At 34.2% G+C, this 23,381-nt stretch overlaps 1 protein-coding gene across 1 annotated transcript; it reads left to right on the top strand.

Moving 5' to 3' along the window:
• The first annotated feature begins 2,598 nt into the window (after positions 1-2,598).
• On the top strand, positions 2,599-6,769 carry LOC121252491 (phosphatidylglycerophosphate phosphatase PTPMT2-like). Its single transcript, XM_041152170.1, has 6 exons — positions 2,599-3,187; positions 4,193-4,315; positions 4,635-4,728; positions 4,826-4,908; positions 5,047-5,136; positions 6,061-6,769. Exons 1-6 carry the CDS (start codon positions 2,993-2,995, stop codon positions 6,328-6,330), a joined length of 855 nt encoding a protein of 284 aa, XP_041008104.1. The 5' UTR covers positions 2,599-2,992; the 3' UTR covers positions 6,331-6,769.
• Positions 6,770-23,381: the final 16,612 nt, after the last annotated feature.

Below are 23,381 nucleotides of genomic sequence, written 5' to 3'. Positions count from 1 at the left end.
ACTTATATATACAATAATACAAATATTATTTTTTATATATATTTTTTATCAACCGGTTCGGTCCGGTCCGAAAAATCCTAAAACCGGAATCGGCCGGTTTTCACATTCTAAGAACCGGTCGGTTTCGAACCAGACCGGTTCAAAACCGGTAAAACTGGTCCGGTTCGGACCGATTTTCCAGTTTGAATTTACACCCATACTTTCTGCGTGGCTGAAATTTTTATAATTACCCCTAAAACCAGTAGCCATGCCAAAATTAAATAAGAGAGAAAGAAAATGAAAAATCTTTGTCTAAATAGAAAAACATATAAAAACATATTTTATAAATTATGATAGTTTGACGTGGTATACCATATTTATCTTATAATAGTGCCGTGGTACTTCATATCATAGCAATTCTTAAGCTTTTATTATTAATAATAAAAGACCTTTACATCACATATTATCTATATAGTATAATTTAATCTATAAAATTTAAATTTTAAAATTTATTTTTTAAATTAAATTATGACACGTAGATATGATGTGGTGTAAAATGACTTCAAATAAAATTATTCATTTGGATTAAAATACCTTTTCTTTTTAATTTTTTATTATCATATTGATAATAAATTGTTATATACTATTATCTCCCTTGCATCCTATTGTAACGGTGTATCATTATTAATCTATTCGTAATTTGTAATAATATTAAAAGTTTATTAACGTAAAATTAAGAATCTTAAAATGTTATTATAATTATTTCATTGTGTTTTATATATAACATTATTATTAATAATTTTATATATCTTCTATATATTCAAAATGCTCTTCATATTAAATCTTAACAATTATGGTCACACTAATTAAGGTTGTACATTTTAAGTATTTTTACTTAAAATAAAAAAGATGAGTAATGCTACACATAGTCGTTAAGTGCGTATGAACTACATAATCGTTTTGAAAAAGAGTGAGATCTATTATTAAAAACTTAATTTTTTTTATGTGGATCTCGTATTCACTTCATTTTTTTTATAAAATAATTGTGCGACGCTTACGCATTTTACGATTGCTAGTATAATTTCTCTATCCCATGTATTGCCCAAATTAAGATTTTTTTTTTTTTTTTTTCATCAAATTTAAAGTCTTCAAGTCGGAGAGATAGGCGCATCAAATTTAAAAAAAAAAAAAAAAAAAGGGCCGCATAACATTTATTGCTAATTTATATAGATAATAATAAATTATGTAGGGCTTATGTGTGGGATAGTGATAAATATGTGGAATAGTTGAGATGAGTTAAAATGAAAGTGAAATAAAATATTATTAGAATATTATTTTTTAATATTATTATTATTTTAGAATTTGAAAAAGTTGAATTGTTCATTATATTTTGTGTGAAAATTTGTGAAAGTTGTAATGACGAGATGAAATAAGATAGATAGATTGAGAGCTACTCTCAATCGAAACTAAGCCAAAAGAGATGATATTTACAGTCTTAAGGCATGCACGCCCCGCACATTAATTTAAAAAACTCTGACAAATCTTAGATCCAAATAAAAGAATTATTTTTTTAATAATGAACCATACTTTTTTAAAAAAATTGTGCATAACTTAGACGTTATAAGATTGTATCTAACATTATTATACTATTAAATCTCCTTAACATGTCTATCTATCTCCTATTCAAAACTCTCACATTTAGGTGTTGTTTGGATTCGAAGATGAATTGAGATGAGTTGTGAATAGTAGTGAGATTTATAAGTTAAAGTTGATAAATAGTAATGAATAGTAATGAGATGAGTTGAAATGAGTTGAGATGGGTTGCGAATACAAACCTCTCCTTAGAGATGGTTAGAGAATGAGATGAGATGAAAAATATGTGAATAGTAGTGAAATGACTTGAATTAACATGTTTTATTGTATTTTAAAAAATGAAAGAGAAAAAATTAAATAAAAATATTATAAAATAAAAATATTGATAAAATATAAATTTTGTTTTAGATTTGAAAAAATAAAATTATGTTTTGTATTTTGTTTAGAAGTTTAAGAAATTTGTAATAATTATGTAAGGATTAGATGAAAAAATTAAAAATTTTGAAATTAAAAATTATTTGTGGTTTAAAAAAAAAAAAAAAAAACTTTTAAAATAAGATGATAAAACTATCTCAGTTCCCAAACATCATTTTGTTTTCACAATAACTCGGGACCACATAGACTTGCCACAGTGGCATAGTGATCTATTTTAATTTAGAAAAATGTTAGGAGACCGTTTTGGGCTTCCTTTTTTTTTTTCTCCGATTTTTTTTTTTAAATTTTTTTAGTTTATTTATTTATTTAATGATTAAAAAAATATTATTTAATAATATTGTAAATTTCTTTTTTCAAAAATATTTAAAAATGTTAAAAAAATGATATGGAAAATTTTTTTTTGTTATTTTTACATTAATTTTTTAACATTTTTAAATATTATTTTAAAAATTTTATAATATTATTAAATAATATTTTCTTAATTATTAAGTAAAACAAAATTAGAAAAAAAAAGGGAAAAAAAAGTGCCTATTCAGTTTCCCAAAAGGGCACGTGGACAATGATCCTTCCGTTCAAGCTTCTGACCATTCAGTTTCCCAAAAATTATATTCGCCTTGCTATATCCGATTCCCTCGCATCGCTCTCTCCTCTTCAGTCTCTCTACTTTTCTCTTCCCACCTCCACTCTCCAACCTGTCGCCTACTTGAATTTTCTCGTACTTACCGAATTCGTACCCCATAAGAATTCTTCTTCCCCCCTCTTCCGATCGACTCGTTGCCCAATTTGGTAGCTACTTCCAATTCCGCCCCTTCCTAACTTAATCCATAGCCGTCTTTGTTCTCAAGTGTGTGGTCTTTAATCCGCTTTCTTTCTTCGATTTGGGCGCAATCTGTGGAACTTGAGGTTTTGGGTTTTGATCGGATTTGTTGTTAGTTTTTTTTTTTTTTTTTTTTTTCAAATTCCTCTTTTCGCCTCGGTCTTTGCGATGAAGATCGAGGAATTGGACGACTTGGAGTGTGGTCGAGACGACGGCTTTTCCGGGAGTCAGATGGTGAGAGTTGACGCGAAGAGAGCGCTCGTCGGAGCAGGGGCTCGGATCCTATTTTACCCGACCCTTTTTTATAATGTGCTCCGGAACAAGATCGAGGCTGAGTTCAGATGGTGGGACGAAGTTGATCAGGTCTTTCTAGTTAATCTTTTTGTTCTTGTTTCTAATCAGATGCTTACTATCATAATGATTGGGTTGCGTTTCTACTGTGTTTGGCTGCTGAGAAAGCTTAAGAGATGCAAAGAAATTAGGGCTTATGAATTTTAGTCTCTCTTTCTAATCAACGAAGTTGATCAATTTTTATTAGTTTTCATTTTATGATACCTAATGTTTCTCTTTCTATGCTGTGGTGGATTGCTGTGACAGTGCAACAAAGAAAAAGATATTAGGGTTTTGGTTCTTTGGAGTGGCAGGGTTTTCTGGATTAGGATCAGTTGACCTTGATCTATTTTTCATCCTTTTTAATATATAAGCCAACGAAATGCAGAACTCCATCCGCCGTTATTGTTTTGGTTTCCAAATACCTCATCCTGCTTTCTCTGCAATCGTTAACGAGGGCTATACTCTCAAATTAAGTCTTTGATCGTTTGGGGTCTGAGCAAACAAAATTCTGCTTACAAGTGGATTCCAAGACAAAATAAATTGGTTGGCATATGCCAAGTCCTCAAATTTGGAAATGAAAATTATACCCAGTCTAATTTATTGGGTATCAAGTTCCGAGAAAAGGGAATGTATTGGCTATCAAGTTATTTTGTCAAAGTTATTTTTCTCCCAAAAGGTTCGTCTGCACAAGTTGGTAACTGAGAGGTCGCAGTAGATACAAGAAACTAAAGCTCGGATTTTAGATCACTCTTGCGTGGAAAATATTTTTCTGTCACATCATAAAATATTTCAAAACAATCGACTCCTAGGTTTAGGTCTTCTCAGCAGCGAAACTATGTTTCTGTAGCGTTAATTGGTGCTGAAGTTTGTACCTTGGTGAGGTTTCACTTTATTAAAATGAAGCTAGTACTGAAGTTCGTATAGGCTGTGTATTGGAGTTGTCATGGATGTACTTAATTGGTTCTCTATATTGAGTTGAAAATGTATTTTTCAATTGGCGATGTTTATTTATCTCATGTGATTATTGTTTTTCAGTATCTGCTGCTGGGTGCAGTTCCTTTCCCAAAAGATGTTCCACGGTTGAAGCTGCTTGGTGTTGGTGGCGTTATCACTCTGAATGAACCTTATGAAACTTTGGTTCCGACTACCTTGTATCATGTGTGTGATTCCTCTATATTATTCACATTTTTGTTTCTTGTTTGCTTTTGGTTTCAGATAGATTGTTGCGTTCACTTTCAGGCTTTTGTAATTGGATCTTTTCATGTAAATCACCTATGTAATATAAGTAGACTCTTTCAATAAATAATTTCAAGATTTTTCTTTCATCTAGAGTTTGTATTATCCCAGGGGTCTATTCATGGTTGACAAAAGTGTGGTGGATTTTGTCAACACATAAAGTTGAGGACTGTTTTACTTCAGAGCTTCTATTTCACTGTTAAAGATTTCCCTGTTCTTTTTAATTTATGTTGTCTTTCAGGAACATGAGATTGACCACCTGGTAATTCCCACAAGAGATTATCTCTTTGCTCCCTCATTTGTGGATATCAACCGAGCTGTGGAGTTCATTCAAGGTGAGTGAGTTTAGCTTTCTGCTACTGTCGTGATTCCTTGGTTCTGTGCTGTGTCGATAAGATTTAATTTAATTTTGCTGTTCCTTTTTGGATGCAGAGAATGCATCTTGTGGAAGAACTACTTATGTTCACTGTAAAGCTGGGCGAGGAAGGAGTACAACTATTGTTCTCTGCTATTTGGTAATATATTCCATTCCCTGCATAATATGTATGTTGATATAGTTTTGAAAGTGTGCCTGTTGGATAGCTCTATTTATCATTTAGATATTCATTTTGGACCATAGGGATATGATAGAGCTGATTCATTTGTTTTTGAAGGTGAGGTATAAGCACATGACACCTATTGATGCCCTGGAATATGTGCGGTCAAGAAGACCTCGGGTTCTGCTCGCCCCCTCACAGTGGAAGGTAAGTAATGAGGTGGTCTGAGGAATTTTCTTGTTTCTAGGTTATGGCTCAAACCCGAGTTGAGGGAGTGCTTGTGGCTTCCTTGGGCCCCTCGTGTTTGGTTCCCACTGGATAGGGTGCTACTATGTCACCCCTAGGTAGGGAGGCCACCTCTGGTTGCCCACTCCTACCCTTTTTTGCTTAAAAATAAAGTGATTTTCTTGTGAAGAAACATTATCTATTGCTTTGGCAAATTTCCAGTGCCCAGTTCCCTTCTGTTTCTTCTTTTTTATCCCAAGGAAGAATTATGGCAGTCATGAAAGTACTGAAACAGTGGTGGGCAGGGAGGGGCCCTGGCCTTTTGAACCTACAACTAAGTGATGCATGATCTACAGTTTTGGCCCCCCATTATTTACCCATAATCCCTTCAAGATTTTTATTTTTGGGCATGACCCCTTCAAGATTTTGAATCCCTTTTACCTTTAAAATAAAGATTTTTGATTTCCATTGTGATGATTGTTTTAGTATATTATTTGATTACTTATTAGATATGGCCACTTTTTTTTTTAAAATACATGATGTTCTCTTTTCTCTGTTTTTTTTGGTGCTGTTTTGGCATAAGTTAAATATCACACAACACCTATATCTCTTATCATGTTATTTATGTCTTTTTATAGTTAATATAACATGTAATAAAACTACAATATCCATTTGAACCCTTGACACAACAGCTATGCCTTTTATCATGTTCTTTACTTCTTCAGTTAGCATGTTTACAAATTGTATATGTATGGTGTGTACAAAATAGATACCTTATTGTCTGCATGTTGGAAGAACCATTTTTGCTATTTATTTTCTCATCATTAGCAAATATTACTTCTTGGCTTAACATTTTTGCGTGTTGCTGGAATGTCAATGACATTAAAAAAAAAAAAAAAAAAACAGGCTGTTCAAGACTACAGCAAACTCCAAACATCTACAATGTTATGCTTTCCTCCAGGGGATGCAGTTCTGATAACAAAAGCGGATCTCGAAGGATATCATGGCAATTATGATGGTGATGCTGGTAAGCAGCTGGAAATTGTCCCCAAAGTTTTGAAGGCTCGACCAATGATAGCAAGGTTATCTTGTCTTTTTTTTGCGTCGTTGAAAGTCTCCGGTGGTTGTAGACCAGAACCTAGGCGGTTACCCGTGCCAGAGGCACGGGCTTGCTAGGCCTCACACGTCACAGATATGCACGTATTTGGTTACTTTTGCAGAAGAGCATTATGGATGTAAAGTTCAGGATTTTTATCCATTTGCCACTGCAGCGGTAGTGTTGTGTTTAAGAGGGGACAGAAAAAGGGCTAGAGTTCTTCAAGATTGTGTATAACGCAGTATTGAATGGATGAAGCGTGACTTTGCAGTAGCTTTGTGTTTGAGAGAGAGAGAGAGAGAGAGAGAGAGAGAGAGATCAGAGAGCCGAGAGTTTTCAAGATTATGTATGACACGCAACTGACGGGTGAGACGACCTGCAGTTCCACTTGTAAATAAAATCCTTGTATGTCTAATTTTTCTTAATTTCCCCAATCTTTTTGCTCGAATACCACCATGGGTTGTGTACCGATGGAACAATTTTCTTCGTAATATCAAATAAATTATTGTTGGCTTTGAATTGGTATTCTGTTCAGAACTCGGAATCGATTGCTTGCACAGCTAATGTTGACCTCAGGAAGGCCACAAAGTTATAAGCAAATTCCCTATCTAGATCTGAACCTGATAGCGTGTTACAGGGAACTTGGATTCCCATCCATCTTATTCACACAAAGCTTATCTCAATTTATCTTAATTTGGTGTGTACATTACGGGAACAAAACCTATATATATATATATATATATATATATATATATATAATATAGCACAGTGTTTGGAATATATATCACTTCCTTATCCAACCTTATCGTTACTAGTTTCTTAGAACTTATTTTCTAATATTAGAATTTTGCATTTTTCATATAATTATGAAAAATGCTAGGGAGCCTGTTTTGGGCTCACCTTTTTTTTTCCTGATTGCATTTTTTATTTTTAGTTTTTTTTTATTAGTGATTAAGAAAATACTATTTAATAATATTATGATTTTTTTTCTTTTTTAAAAATATATATAACATGACGCTATTTTTTTAAAAATATATGTACCTGTGTATTGATTTTCATAAAATTGAACATTGAAATGTATATTGAAGGATTTTGGATTCAGAACTATACTTGTGTTTTATTTTCCTCTTCTTTTTGCTTGTACTGTGTTTGTGCTGGGGAAGAGAGAGTTGAGGAATGGGCTGTTGTATAGGTCAGTAGTGGGCAGTATGGAGGTGGTTGGAATGCCCTTATTGGTACTTCAGTATGGAAGAATGTCGCCTTTGTTGTAGGAGATCCCCTCAGTTTGGTGGCTCGAATATCTCTGAGTCTATTTATCAAAAAAAAAAAAAAAAAAATGTGAAGGGAGGATGCTTGGCGTTGGGTGGCCACGCTTTTCGGTAATAATAAAAAAATAAGAAAAGAAAAAAAAATGGAGGGAACGGTGAAAGGAGGTAGACCTCGACGACTAGAGGAGGCAAGGGATGCCATGCCGGCCTCTCCTTATCGGCGTTTGCCAGATCAGTGGTTGAAAGAAACTAGTGTGGCGGCAGCTTGAGTGATGAAGTAGAAAAGAAGAAGACTTGGGTATGGTTTTTCACATTAAAACGCATTGGGACTTTGGACCTGTGCTGGGCCATGGCCCTGACCCAATATGAGAAGCAAATGGTAGTAGTGGGCCTGCAGAATGGGTCAGCGTTTTGGCCCAGCCTGAAAAGTAAACTAAACAAAAAAAAAAAAAAAATATAAAAAAATAATTATTTCTTTCTCTTCTCTCTCAAAGCATGTGCTTTATTGTTTAATAAATGTATGAATTATTTAAAGTTGAATTATGGCTATTAGTTATAAAATTCTTAATTATTGTTTCTTATGAATTTTATTCTGTGGTAGCCTATATAAATATATGAATTATTTGCACTTGAATAATGACTATATATTATAAAATTTTTAATTATTGTTTTCTATAATTTTATTGTATGGTAAGTCATAAAAATGTATGAATTATTTGGACTCGAATTATGACTGTTAGTATAAAATTCTCAATTATTGGTTTTATTATTTTTTTCGTATGGTTGGCCATACATACATAATTGTTTATCCTATATGGGGCAAATGTTTTGCACCAAAATTAAGGAAAGATTGGTTGCCTAAAAGTACAACATTTTTTTTTTAATTTTTATGGAAAAACTATTAAACTCATAGAAAAAATGCGTATGATGGAGTGAACAATTTGTGTGTCAAGACCTATTCCCAAAGGAGAATCTTGATGACACTATTATTTCATCCATTAAAGTAAAGTTGGAGTGTACAATTTGTGTGTCAATATATACTCTCAAAGGAGGATTTTGATTACACTATTACTAGTTCATACATTAAAGTAAAGTTGGAGTATATATTTTGTGTATCTTCCAAATGAGGGTCTTGATGATACTATTAGTCCATCTATCAAAATAAGGTTGGAGGAAATAATTTGTATGTCAGAGTTTACTCCCAAAAGAGAATTCTGATGATAAAACTAGTTCATTCACATAATTTAAAATTGGAGGGAACATTTTGTGTTGGGATTCACTCCCAAATAAGGGGTCTTGATGATACTATTAGTTCATCCATAATGGTTTAAATTTATCCATAATGATTTAAATTCTGTTATTGTTTATGACTGTCAAACTCAAATCATTAATGTGATTAAAATGTTTTTCTTACAATGAATATCATTACAAAGTTTCTTGAACAGAATGACTTTAGTTTAGATAGATATGAGCATGTCAGTTTTACACTAAGACCTCCTCGTTTGGGAATGACTCTGGTTCTAGACTCTGGTTTACTTATTTAAAGTCTAATATCAATTATTGAGAATATGAGTAAGGGTTAGAAAGCTATTATGTTTACAAAGATATGATTAATTACTACATATTAGAACTTTAGGAATGAAAATTGTGAAATCTTCTTATTTTTGTATAGAATGGTTTATTTTAGATGTATCATTATTTTATCAAAGTGATGATATATGAACTAGTTGGTTAGATTGATACACATTTATTCTGTTAATTTGTATTGAAAATCAATTGTATCTTTTGGGAAATGAAGGAAAATGACGGTCATGAAAATGCAAGAATTGTGTCAATTGAATTTTGAAAGAAACAAAGACACATAATTGAAGTGCCCTAAGCATAAGACATGATTCGAAGGGAAGGGTAAATTTTTTCTATATAAGTCTTGAATCAAATCTTATAAATGTTTATACTTATTTTTTAGGTTAAACTCGAGTGCAAATGTTCATGTTTCTTTTGCTTGCATAAGTTTCACCTCAAACTCTATAAATTTTGATACTTATTTATTTAGTTTCTTTTTTTTGTGATTAAACATGAATAAAAATGTTCATGTTTCAATTTGTTTCAAAATGTCATTTATGTTGGTTCCATTGTTGCTTGAAATAAATTTTTTTATATGTTATGCCTTCATATTAATGTTTTTGCTAAAATTTTTTCACTCATGAGACGTGCTAGAACCAATAGAAAAATGATTTATAAAAATTTGTACAATTTGTAGCATAGAAGTTTAAAGCATTATTACAGAAAAACCTTATTTATGGCATAAAATTATGTTGGAGAATATCTCCAAAGAAACTTATAAAGATTAGTATTTTTCGCATTTAAATTTTCTAATCTCAAGATGTGTGTTGATTTGTATAAAAAAAAAGCAAATCAAACATATCTAGAAAAGATGCCACAAGAAACAGAGAGTTTCTTGAGATAATACATATAGATGCATGTAAATCTTTTTCTCTATAATGTTTGATAGATAGAAGTATTTCATTACTTTCATAGATATTTTTATGGTATGTATGTATCTATCTGCTACATGAGATGTCTCAACTATTGGTGATTCTTGAGGTACTTCTCACGGAGAGGAAATGCAGCTAGGTAGAAAGGTGAAAATCATTGAATTAGATTGAAGTAGTGTCATGAAAAAATATTAAGAGTTGCGCTATAATCCTGACCTATTTCGTTAACTTCTTAAAAAAATATAGTAAAACTCTTAAAAATAATGGTGTAGAACTTATATCGTGTTCTTAGTAATGTATTTTTAATGACTTATTTTTGAGTTATGGATTGGTTTAAGGTATATACATGTATGGGTAGTCAAGTTAAAGTAATACTTTATAACCCAAATGAAAGAAAGTTGAGTCTTATAATAGTTATTGGGTACATTATCATTATTGATTAGTTGAGAGATTCAAATGATTTAGGTTGTATTGTTTCTATTTATAGTTTGAATTTTGAGGAAATTGAAATGTCAAATTCCTTAATGTTGGCAAAATTAGTGGGAGCATAGAAATTAGAGATGTGATTGTTGTGAAGTGTATTCTTGTACTTCGAAAATGCTTATAGTTTTTTTTTTTCTTCTGATTGTCTCAATGATAACATGGAACAACAAGCAAATAAGAGAAACACTACTGAAGAATTGGTCATGTAGACATCAGAACATGTAACCTCATGTAATTTTTTTGATTTTCTATTTGGTTAGACTACGTGGTGTGTTTTTAAAATTTAAATTTGACATACAAACAAATAAAAGTTCACATGTGTTTTTACAAGTTAATGAAAGAAGTGATTCTGTAAAAGATTGATGCATAAAAGATTGATTGAAATCCATGAATCAATGTAAAGCCTGTAATTTCGTCTAATTGTCTAAAAAGTACAAAAAAGTATAATGTAAATGAGTCTTGGAGATAAAACCCTTTAAAGATAATGTTAAACGATATAAATTTAGGCTTGTAATCAATGATTTTACTCATAAATGAGTATTGATCAGAAAGAGAGATTTTCAAATAAGCATAAAATGACTAATTCAGAATCACTATAATATTAGTAACTCATTATGATTTAAAGTTACAACAAATGGATGTGAAAATAATCGTAGAGTGAATATTTGAAATCTATAAGAAACGAATAAAAGTACTACTTAGAAAAGGTAAAAGATTTTTGAAAAATGGTATCTAAAATTTGATAATACTAATACTGTTTTTGGATTTAAGAAAAATATTTATTGTTAATGTATATACTCGAAGGTCAGCGGGAGTATATTTGTATTTATGGTCATGCATATATATGACATTTTGTTAAGTATAAGTATTAGAATTGAATCTTAATATCAAGACGAAGACTGTTATGATTGTATCAGTATATTTGTATAGAGTTTTGAAAGACTTTGCATGTAGAATTGTGATGGACACCAATATGGACCTAGTCAAACGAGTTCTCATCAGGTTTAGATTCTCCATCCATTGACTTGATTTTGGCTTTCTTGGGTGAGTTTTCAAATTGATTTGTGGGTTCAAGGGATTCCATTCCCACGGGTTCATATCAAATTGTTGGTCAATAGATGATTTAAAAATAAAATGTGACATGCTTAGTATTTATAGTGTTCTCAAATTGATTATGTTGTTAAAGAAATTTTGCATATGATAGTTATAAGGAATTTGATGGTTACACAAACTTGTATACAACTGAATATCAATTTTACAGTTGACATTCTTGGTTGTTACCAAAGTAACCCAAGGATGTTTGACCTAAAAGCTGTGAAAAGAGTGTAAATTTATTTGCAAGAAATTAAGGACTATATTGTTGCCTTTAAACTGATACTCTTAAGGTAACTGGATATTTAGATTCTATTTTATGGAATTGCTCTAATGATAGAAAATACCGTTATGGTTATGTATTTTACTATCTAGTACAATTATTTTATAGAAAAGTATGAGACAAATCTCTTATTGCTTCACGTGCAATAGAGATTGAGTTTGTGGTATGCTTTGAGCCCACAATGTATGTATATGACTGAGAAAATTTATCTTAGGACTTAGAATTGTCAACTTCATAGCCAAACCGCTATGACTGTATGGCAAAAATTCTTCAGAGTATTTTTCTCCGAATGATGAATATTTAATAAAATTTTAAATGCTTAAGTGTTAAGAAGAAAGTACGGAAACAAATATGTCTATATCAATATTGCGTTAATGATTATATTTTAAAGAACTAATTGTTGAAAAGATGGGTCTTATGTCTTTATCCATGATATGAATATGTTAAAGAGATTATTGATATGCTTACTATTTTGTTACTAGACATTGAAATATATCTATTTTTGTTGTTTCTGTTTTCTTGTTTGTCCACTTTATATGTACATTAAATGGTGTAGATAATGTCCAAAATAGACATGAATTGGAACCTAAGGCACTACAGTATTAGCCTTAATTGTCCCAATTAAAGATCGTGTTAAATTAAATTACTAGTGTTGTGGTACATGGAAGAAAATTTGGTTGTTATATAACAGAGAACCGCCATGACTTACATCGGTAGCTGATTTGACATTGATATTATGGAACTCATGTAACGTATTTTGAGTTAGGAAAGTTTTTTAGAAATGAACATACGCAATATGGTTAATTTCCTATAATAAACCCATGAACGGAAAAAGTTATTTTATGAGCCAAGTGGGAAAATGTAAGAGTTTTATTAAAACTCTATGTCCCACACACCCATATCCTAATGGGTTTAGACTAGCTCAAATATTATCACTTAATTAATGAGTCATAGTGAGACATGAATAACTCTATTCTTTTCATATTCATAGTGAGACACGAGTATCTCTAGATTTCATGATGACCAGAAGTCTATAAATAACATTGAGGGGTTAAGGGTTCTCACCTACAACATTATTGTGCCTCTATCCATCAAGAGACATTTGGAGATAAAGTTGTTAGGGTGATCATTCTCTCATATTCGGGTCAGATTCTCTATCTAACTGAGATGAAGAAATGTAAGTCTTTTAACTGTTATTATTTTATTATCATGAATCATAGAAAATTGAATATCTAATCATTAACGTTCATGTTAAAATATTTAAAAGTTAGATCGTAATGATGGAGCAATTCACAAACAGTAAATATATATGGTATTATTGATGACATGATCAGAAATTAACCAATTTCTATCGAAAACTGTTTATTTGCGACCATTTATTTATAGTGAAATGATTATTTTCAACTAAAATAAGTCTGTTTTTGTCGCAAATAATCATTTTTGTCGTAAAAAATGATTACAAATATCCATTTTTCTTGTAGTGATGGAGGTAGGAGATGTTTGTCATTTCAAACCATAAAGTTTATTCTTGTCCATTGTTCTCACAATCTTTATTCCCTTCAGAAACTACGATGCAGCTGCCCTTGCCCCAATGTTTTTTTAGCTTTTCTCATGCATGCACGTCGACCCATGAAAGAAAAAAAAGCATGCACTCTCTCTCTCTCTCGGGGGATAAACACATATCTATTCTATAATACTGGAGAAAAGCTTGAATCTAGAATAGAATAAAGCAAAAAAGGAGTCACCCAGATAACGAAATAACGAAGAGACTGACTTCAAATGTGAAATTTGTTTCTACATTGTAAATATTTCATATTTTCCCTGTATGATGGGGTAGACCCAAAGAATCCATTATATATAGATCGAACAGTACTTCCCATTAAGTTCTCATGCATATCATGCAGGTAGGGGAAAGTACTTGTGTGCGCGCGCGTGTGCATCATGCATGTGTATCATCCCAAGGCTATACTACTTGGCCTTTCGTTCAATTCAGTATACTAAAATTGATTAATCATACAAGAAGTTAAGAGTGTATAATCCTAGCATACTTATGAGATCTAGAGATTTTACTGTGTGAATGTGTCTAAAGTTTGAGGATGAGACAGACATTTAACTTTTTTTTTTTTTTTTTTTTTTTTTTTTTTTTTTTTTTTTTTATAAAAGCTAATGTATGTTGGACAAAATAATGTAGCAGAATAACTAAATTGAAATATACGTTGGAAAATGTTAATTAATAATTAAAAAAAGATGTAACTGAACTCTAATTGGGCTTTCCATTTTTTTTTTTTTTTTTGGATAACAAAAACTAACATTCATATTAAAGAAATGATTACAGACATTTATTAAGCCATATAGCTTGAGAAATAAAGTTTGGAATACAATCTCACCATATCATTAAGCTTTCAACATTACAAGCAAACCTAACAAGCATATGAGCAACCTCATCATCCAATCGGCTTACATGTTGAATAGAGCAATCTTCAAATAACACAGACTCTTTCTGACTTCACGCAGTAGAATACCATACATAGCATCTGAATCCTCCTTAGCTTGCAGTTCCCTCACCATGAGTAAACAATCACTTTCCACCATGAGTCTATTGATCCCCATTGTTGCACATAATTGCATGCCCCAAAATGTAGCAAGTAATTCTATGTATTTAGGCTTAGCTATAGCAGGTTCCAGCATACTTGCTGCCATAACAATGTCACCCCTCTCATCTCGAAGCACCACCCCGACACCTGCTCTGTGTGGATCACCAAACATAGCACCATCCACATTTAATTTCAAAGCTCCAGCAGGTGGAGGTTGCCATCTAAAATAGTCCCTAGCTAGTCTTCGTAATAGGTAGGTCCTTACAAACTGCAAAGCTCCTTTGTAATGACAATGCATGCTCGATGACTTGTCTAGGCTCCATATATTCTTTGTTGTGAACCATCTTATTTCTTCTGAACAAAACACCCCAAGCCATTGAGAAAAACACTGCCAAATCTTCCATACTTCCTCTTGTTTTCAATTTCATTACAACCTTTATCATGGATGGTTGTGGTTCCAGATTTCCCATCATGGGAAAAAAATTCTTTCCAATACTTCTTAATAGACTAGCAATGCAATATGGCATGCGACAAGTCTTCCAATACACTTTTACAGAAATAATAGACCCCTTCTGTACTGGCATTCTTCTTGTTTAGATTATGTTGAGTTGGAAGACTCTCCTTACATAATCTCCATGCAAAGACTTTAATCTTGTTTGGCACATTCATCTTCTAGATAGACTTCCATAAAGCCTGCTTCTGCTTAGTATCAGAACACTCCCCTTCTTGACCATGTAATCTATCTCTGATCAGTCTGTACATACTTCTCACAGTAAATTTTCCACTTTTTTCATAACCCTATATTCACTTATCAGAATGGTTGCCAGGACAGATGATAAACTTCAAGACTTCAACTGCAACATTTGGATTGAATAGAGTTCTGACTTTATCTACTTTCCACCAATTTGTATCTTTATCAATCAGGCTATCCACTGTTTCCTCCCATTGTTCTTCACTACTCATAGACATTTCTGTATAGAGAGCTTGATGCCCCGGGATCCAGCAGTCCTTCCACATTTTTGCCCTCTGTCCATCCCCTATCCTCTATCTACAACCTTGAATCAACCATTTCTTTGCTTCCTATAAACCTCTCTAGGCATAGGAGAGGTTATACCCTAGCCTTGCATCAAAGAGCTTACCCTTGGGGAAATATCGAGCCTTATAAATTTTATGAAGTAGAGAACCCTCCTCATGCAAGATTCTCCAACCTTGTTTTGCTAGCAAGGCAAGATTAAAACTTCTCAGATCTTTAAAACCAAGCCCACCCTTATGCTTTGGCTCGCACATACTCTCCCAACTGAGCCAATGGATCTTTCTTTCATTCTTCTTCTGACCCCCCCCCCCCCCCCCAAAAAAAAAATCTAGCCATAATAGACTCCATCTTTGAGCATAACACCTTTGGCAACAGAAAACAACTCATTGCATAGGTTGGTATAGAAAGTGCTACTGCTTTGATTAGCACTTCCCTACCCTCTGTGATAACAGCTGCTCTTTCCAACTTTGAAGCTTTTGCCACACTTTGTTTTTAATCTTAGCAAAGGCTTGAGTTTTGGATCTTCCAACCATTGGTGGCAACCCTAAATATTTTTCATATTGCTGTACCATCTACTCCCCACATAAGAAGGATCTGACTCTGCACCTTTGAACTCACATTCGAGCTAAACACCATAGAGGTTTTACTCATGTTGATCTTCTGGCCCGAAACCTTATCATAATTACAGGGCAGAGTCTGTAAATTGTTGTTGGTATGTATATTTGCTTTACAAAACACTACACTATCATCAGTAAATAACATGTGGTTCACTTCAGGGGTCCCTCTACAAATTCTAATACTTGGAACATTGTTATCCAACTCAATAGCTTTTAAAAGGAAGTCAAACCCTCAGTACAAAGCATAAATAGATAAGGGGATAGACGATCCCCTTGTCTAAGCCCCCTACTAGGAATAATTGGACCAACAGGATCACCATTAACCAATACTGAGAAAGATACAGTAGACACACAAAACATGATCATGCCAACTAGTTTCTTTTCAAATCCCATTGACCTCATCACTTCTTTCAAGAATTGCCACTCAATACGATCGTATGCCTCACTCATGCCCAATTTGATGGACATATTTCCTTTTTTTCCCCCATTCTTCTATTTTAAATAGTGGATAATTTCATATGCAACCAGAATATTATCACGAATTAATCGACCAGGGACAAAAGCACTTTGTGTATTTGAACACTCTGTGTATTCGAAATGATTTCAGGCATAACCCTTTTCAATAAATTTGCAATGACTTTGAGACCACTTTATACATAACATTACATAGACTTATAGGTTGATAGTCAACCATGTGAGCAGGATCTTTTCTTTTTGGAATTAGAGTGATGAATATATGGTTTAAAGCAGTTGGAAACTCACTTGTGTTGAGTTCCTTGAGAACTGCTTTTGTAATTGATCTTCCCACCACATCCCAATATTTCTGAAAGAATAAGGGTGACATACCTTTTGGACTTGGAGCTTATGAGGGATGCATTTCCTTCAGAGCAGCACTAACCTCCTGTTCAGTATAAGCCATTGCAAGAGTTTCATTCATAGCAGGAGGGACTTAGCCATTTAAAATATTCAAAAAATCCATATTGCCCCTCTCATTGGAGGAAACAGTAAAAAGATTCTTGAAATACTCCTTAATAAAAAATTCACGAGCATCCCCCTCCCGCAAGCTGCTTGACTCATCTTTTAACCTCAGAATTGTATTCTTCTTTCTTCTATGTGAGGCTTTCTTGTGAAAAAGTTTTGTATTCTGGTCCCCCTCTTTGAGCCAAAGGGCCTTTGATCTATGTCTCTACATCACCTCTCCCTTCTCTAACCACTTATGCATTTCTTCTCTATCTTCTTCATGACTTTCTTTATTATCATACACATGATCCATGTCTTGTACATGCTTCAAATTCTGTCTTGCCCTTTGTAATTGCTTATAAACATTCCCAAACCTCACATGGTTCCATACTGTCAAATTTTTACTACACTTAGAAATCAAATCCATCACTTTATGAAAACTATAGGTCTCAATTCCCCTCCTCCAAGTATCTGCAACAATATCATCACAACCCTTCTTACCAATCCACATTGCCTCGAATATAAACAATTTTTCTTTCCTCTTCTCCACCAATCTTACTTTTGTTTCAAGCCAAATTGGTAAATGGTTTGAGTAAGCCACTACCCCATGAGTTACTCTAGCATGTGGAAATTGATCTTTCCATTGAGAATTAGCCAAAAATCTGTCAAGCCTTTCACTAATACTACGATCTTCCCCCATATCCTTCAAAGCACAATCAATAAGTACATTTTTAAAATCAGCTATCCACCTTTCGAGCCTCAGTCTCCCTTTTTTTTTTTCATCTTGATCTAGTATCTCATTAAATTCCCCAAACACTAACCATGCTTCCCCCACCCTCCTAAAACAAGATCTCATCACCTCCCAAGTTTCATGTCTAAGACTTGTTTCTGGATGCCCATACACCCCCGTAACATACCATGCACCCTCAACTCCCTTAATATAAGCATCGATATGAGATTTGAAATATTTCAAAATAGTCAAATTTACTTCCTCAGACCACAACATTACAATACCCCACTCCTACCCACACAATCAACAACAAGACAATTTGTAAAACCCATCAAATACTTACATTTCTCAAAGTCACGAACATGCAATCTGGTCTCTTGCAGAAACAGGATACTGGGCTCTTATTTCTTCACTAAATCGCGAAGAATCCGAATGCTCCATGGGTTCCCAAGCCCACGGGCATTCCAACTGAGGAGTTTCATGGCTCCCAGTGGGGTTGAGAGTCAGCCACCGCTGATACCTAATCATTGGATAAAATTTCATCCTCCTCCTGATGCCGCTACCTTGAAACAACCCACTTTGATGCTCTCCTTTGATCTTCCTCACCCTCCCCCAGCCCCCTTCATCTCTTTAGAACTAGTTTCAACTAAGCCTTCATAAGTTGTTTGAAGGCTAGTGTAGCTTTAAGAGACCAACTAAAAGCATTCTTTTTCAAAAGGCCCGTTAGAGGGGATGCAATAGCCCCACAATTCTTGATAAACTTTCTGTAATAACCCATTAACCCAAGGTACCCCTTCCATGATTTTAGATTTTTAGGCACATGCCATTCAAGCATAGAGCTGATTTTTGCACTGTCTTTTTTCACACCCTTAGCATAAATAATTTAGCCCGAATAATGGACTTCATTTACCCCAAAATTGCACTTAGAGCGTTTGGAAAACAGCTGGTTGTGTCTTAACACCTCAAGTATTGCCTTAAGATGAACTAAGTGGTCTACCCATGACTTAAAACATCATCGAAAATACAAAAACAAACCTCCTCAAAAAAGGTTTAAAAACATCATTCATTAACCCTTGAAAGGTGGCTGGGGCATTAGTCAATCTGAAGGGCATTACCATAAATTTGTAACCTCCTTCTTGTGTATGAAAAGCTGTTTTAGCCATGTCCCCAGGAACTACTCTGATCTATTGATAACTAGATCATAGATCCAACTTAGAGAACGCCACCACCCTAAATAACTCATCCAATAGTTCATCAATCATCGCTATAGGAAATTTATCCTTTATCGTCTATTGGTTTAAAACTCTATAGTCCATACATAGATGCCAACTCCCATCAGCTTTGTAGACAAATAATACAGGTGAGGAGAAAGGGCTTGTACTTGGCCTTATAACCCCTGTCTTTAAAATGTCTGAAACCAACTTCTCTATTTCTGATTTTTGGTAGTGGGGGTAGTGGTAAGGTCTATTGGACATGGGTAGTGCACCATCCTTGAGGTCTATTCTGTGGTCATGTAGCCGTGGGGGTGGAAGCCCCTTAGGCTCTGCAAATATAGTTGAGAACTCTTCTAACAGCTCCTGCAAGTCCTTCCCCAAAGGCTGTAGAGGCTCTTCACAGTTTTCAGTTACTAATTGCAACAACAACCCTCTCCCCTTAACAATTTCATTCCACAATAGTTTTGTACTCCCATCAAAAGACGATGAACTCAGGGGTAATCCTTATAAACAAATCCTCTTATCAAGCCAAGAAAATTCCATGAATAATTTCAAAAGTCCCACATAATTGTCCCCAAGGTTTTTAGCCATTGCACACCCATAACAACATCACAACCACCAAGGTTCAGAAAAAAAAAAAGTAGAGAATTTATTACCTTTCACTGCCAGCTCCACATTATTGCATAGACCTGTGCTTTTGATAATCTGTCCTTTAGCAACTCGAACTAAGAGATGCTGCCCTTCATCCATTTTTAGCCAAGCCCTTTTTGCAATGGAAGGATCTAGGAAGTTGTATGTACTTCCCGAATTAACTAGAACCACCACTGCAATGCCCTTATTCTTCCTTCCAAACTCATGGTATTAACGTTAGGAGTGCCAGCTATAGCGTGTAGGAAATTCTAGTGCCAGATCTAAGTTAAGGCCCAATGTGTCCTTTGTTTCCTTTGAATCATAAAACACTTCATCCATTTTTTCCTCCAACTTATCATCCACCCCTTGGAGTAAGTAAATATTGGGCTGTTTACATATGAGTAGGGGTTTCCACTTCTCGTCACAGTGGTAGCAAAGACCCTTCTTGCACTCCTCATTCATTTGCAATGAAGACACCTTCTTAATAGGGTTAAAAGACCTTTGTTGCCTAGTATCATCCCCCTGCTGCCCCAAGTTGCTTGTACTGCCCTTTGCTGAAAATTGAGGTGTGTCACCTATAGACTTCCAAGACCTTATAGAGCTGAGTAGATACTGCTCTTGTACTTTTGCTAAGTCAAAAGCTGCGTTCAAGTTAAATGGACTGAGCATTTGAATAAGGAGGCGAATTTCATCTTTAAGCCGCTTAAAAAGCAACTTAGTTTGTGGTGTTTTGGGAGTCCTCTTAGTCTATTGAGAGGGACTCGAATTGAGCCTTGTATGCTGACATTGTTGAGGTTTGCTTGAGGCGGGTCAACACCTCCATAGGATTGTCATACTCTGTGGGGCCAAAGCGTATTTGAAGGACACGAGTAAAAGCCTCCCATGTATAGAACAATGCACTCTCAAGGGCATCTTGATACCAGGCTAGGGCTTCACCATTCATGTGATAAAGTGCCATAAAAAGGTGCTGTGGTGGTGGTGTTTGGTAGTAATCGAAGTGTTGGTTTGCTTTAAAGATCCAAGTAGCAGGATTCTCACCATTAAAGGTTGGAAACTCCATTCGGATACCTCTGTGGACTACCCTTCTCGCATCATGGAGCTCAATCTTTTAGTCATTTTAGAGGTCTCGCTGTGGAGGATGGGTCTGGTTAGCCATTATAGTTCACATCATATCTTCCATCTGGTCCAATCTCTCACAGATTTCCTGAATGTTCTCTGTATGGTTGTCCACCTGACATTGAAGTTGGTCTTGCTGTTGCTTGAATCGAGTTCCATCAGCCATGGGATCGGAAGCTTTGGTACCAATTGTTATGATGCAGAATGTAATAGAAAGGAAATAGATGAAAATTCAATGTATATTGTATATATCTGAACAAGATTCTGATGAAAGGATAAAACTCATAAATTCTTTATAGAGTCACGGGATTGTTCGAGGATTCCAACCTCCAGAAAAGTAAATTCCAAATGCAAGATATTCAATGATGCCCACTACTCTGACCCCTTTACACCCTTATAGTACTGACTTGTCAGACCTTACAAGAAAGAGAATAACAAACTAACTAATTATATTCTCACTGCCGGACAAAAGCATAAAAGTAAGTACAACCACGTGTGTAATCCAATGGGTCCCCAAAATGCAACGTATTGTCCACTGAACTCCAAAATGCAACACTTTATTTATTCCTCAAAACGACACCGTCCAGACCTGGCCTCTAAACGACGTTGCATTGACTTCTTCATTATGTCTAACACGAACCCTTCCAACATCGAACCCTCACTTCTGATCTTCTCTGTTGCCCCGACTTCACTTCCCCAAACTCATCCTTCTCGATTTTAAGCCCCTAACAAAAGGTTAATGGTCGACAACATCTAAGTCTTTCTCCATTCAAATAAATTGATAGAAATTCTTTGATTTCAAGGTATCGACTAGGGAATTTATGGAAGTAATCTGTGACGAGGAATCTTTTTCTTGAGGTTGGAAAGTCAATAATGAGGATTCATGGTGTGGGCTTGGGAGGTGTATACAGGTAAACATTCTTTCAAGAGTGGTCCAAATAGCTCATGAAGTTTGACACTGGGTGACATGGGTAAAGATTGTCTCTGATAAAGAGAAATTCAAGGCACTGAGGATCAATATATCGGTCCTGTAGATTCTATTGCATAAATGCTAGATTGGCAATAAATTGGTTGGTTGGAGTAGTAATCGACGGTGGAGGGTAAGGATGCGAGCCATCCTTGAAGCCAAAGCGATATTGTCCCATGAGATAAGGAACAACCTGTTCCTTCCAGAGGAGATATTTGGTTGATTTGATGGTGATAAATTTGAGAGTGGGAGATAGACGTTGGGAAGGTGCTTGGTGCAAGGATGGGTAGGCGAGGATAAGAGAAGAGGCATGAGATGTAGAGGTCTTATCTTCCATGAATAATAATGTGAGTCAATGGGCTTTGAATACCATATCAAGGTAAATTCTATCACACTTACATGTTACAACCAGTTTGTAGGCTACGTTATCAATAGAAAAATAGTTGCAAAGTTCTAATATAAACCTATGAATTGAAACCAAACAATAACATCATTACTTGAAATTAAATAGACTAGAACTCGATCTAACCAATCTAAGTATTATCTTCTCGAATATGATTTGGTTTGGACCTATCAGATTAATTTGATTTAACTTATCACAAACATGTTTGGATTATCCTTAACAAGTTTTGGCATACGAGAGTAGGGTAGAAATTCTCACTTAGGCCCTGTTTGGATTGCAAGATGGTCTCATCTCAACATCCCAACATCACAAACACAAACACTTTTTAATTTAAAATCTTTAACTTTTTCATCTATTCATTACCTAATCATTACAACTTTTCTAAATTTGCAAACAAAACACAAAAAATAATTCAATTTATTCCAATCTCAAAACAACAATATATTAAAGAATTATATTCTAACAATATTTTAACTTTATAATATTTTTATTCAACTTTTTCTATCTCTTTTTCCAAAATCCTGTAAAACATCTTAAATTAAATCATTTTACTACTATTCACAAACTATTAAGTCACTACTATTAACAAGTTTCTCATGTCATCTCAATATCTAAACGAGGCCTTAATGTTTTAAATGCTTTTGGATTTACATAATATTGGAAAATTGAGTCAAATAAGGGGATTCTTTTTCACCTTATCTTTTATTTTAGGTTAGGAACTACTGAGCAAAAAATTAAAGAAAACTTTTGAAGAAGGTGGTATTAGAGCTCATCAAGTTTAAACATGTTGCAAATGATTCAATAATATTCTAAAGGGATCAAGTCCTCTTTATGATTTCTTTAAGAAGTTTTGAAGCTATATGAAAGTATCAACCATTAACTATAATGCCACTATCATGTGTGGTAGTTAAAGTAGTTGAGAAGAAAGATTTGCAGGGAAGCAGAGTAGAGTTGAAACGAGGTGTAGTGTGAATTAGTAAAAAGACGTCTAGTGATTAGTGATACGGTGCATTTTGTGTAGGGAAATGTTGTGTAGTGATTAATAATTCGGTGCATTGCGTTTACATGGGAAAATAAGAGGGGTGAGGAAATGGGGAGTTTTGGGGTTTTAGTGAGATGGGGAGTTTAATTCAACTGTTGTTGTATAAAAAGGGGAATCACAGGAATGAGAGTTTTATCTGAAGACTTGTATGAACTTGTAATTCTTGGAGGTGTTGAGTTTTCCTCGAATAAACTCAGTATCAAG

Source organism: Juglans microcarpa x Juglans regia, chromosome 2S (genome assembly GCF_004785595.1).
Source record: "Juglans microcarpa x Juglans regia isolate MS1-56 chromosome 2S, Jm3101_v1.0, whole genome shotgun sequence".
Classification (NCBI taxonomy): Eukaryota; Viridiplantae; Streptophyta; class Magnoliopsida; order Fagales; family Juglandaceae; genus Juglans; species Juglans microcarpa x Juglans regia.
Note: the sequence above shows the minus strand (reverse complement) of the source record. Positions and strands in the feature narration are given on the sequence as shown.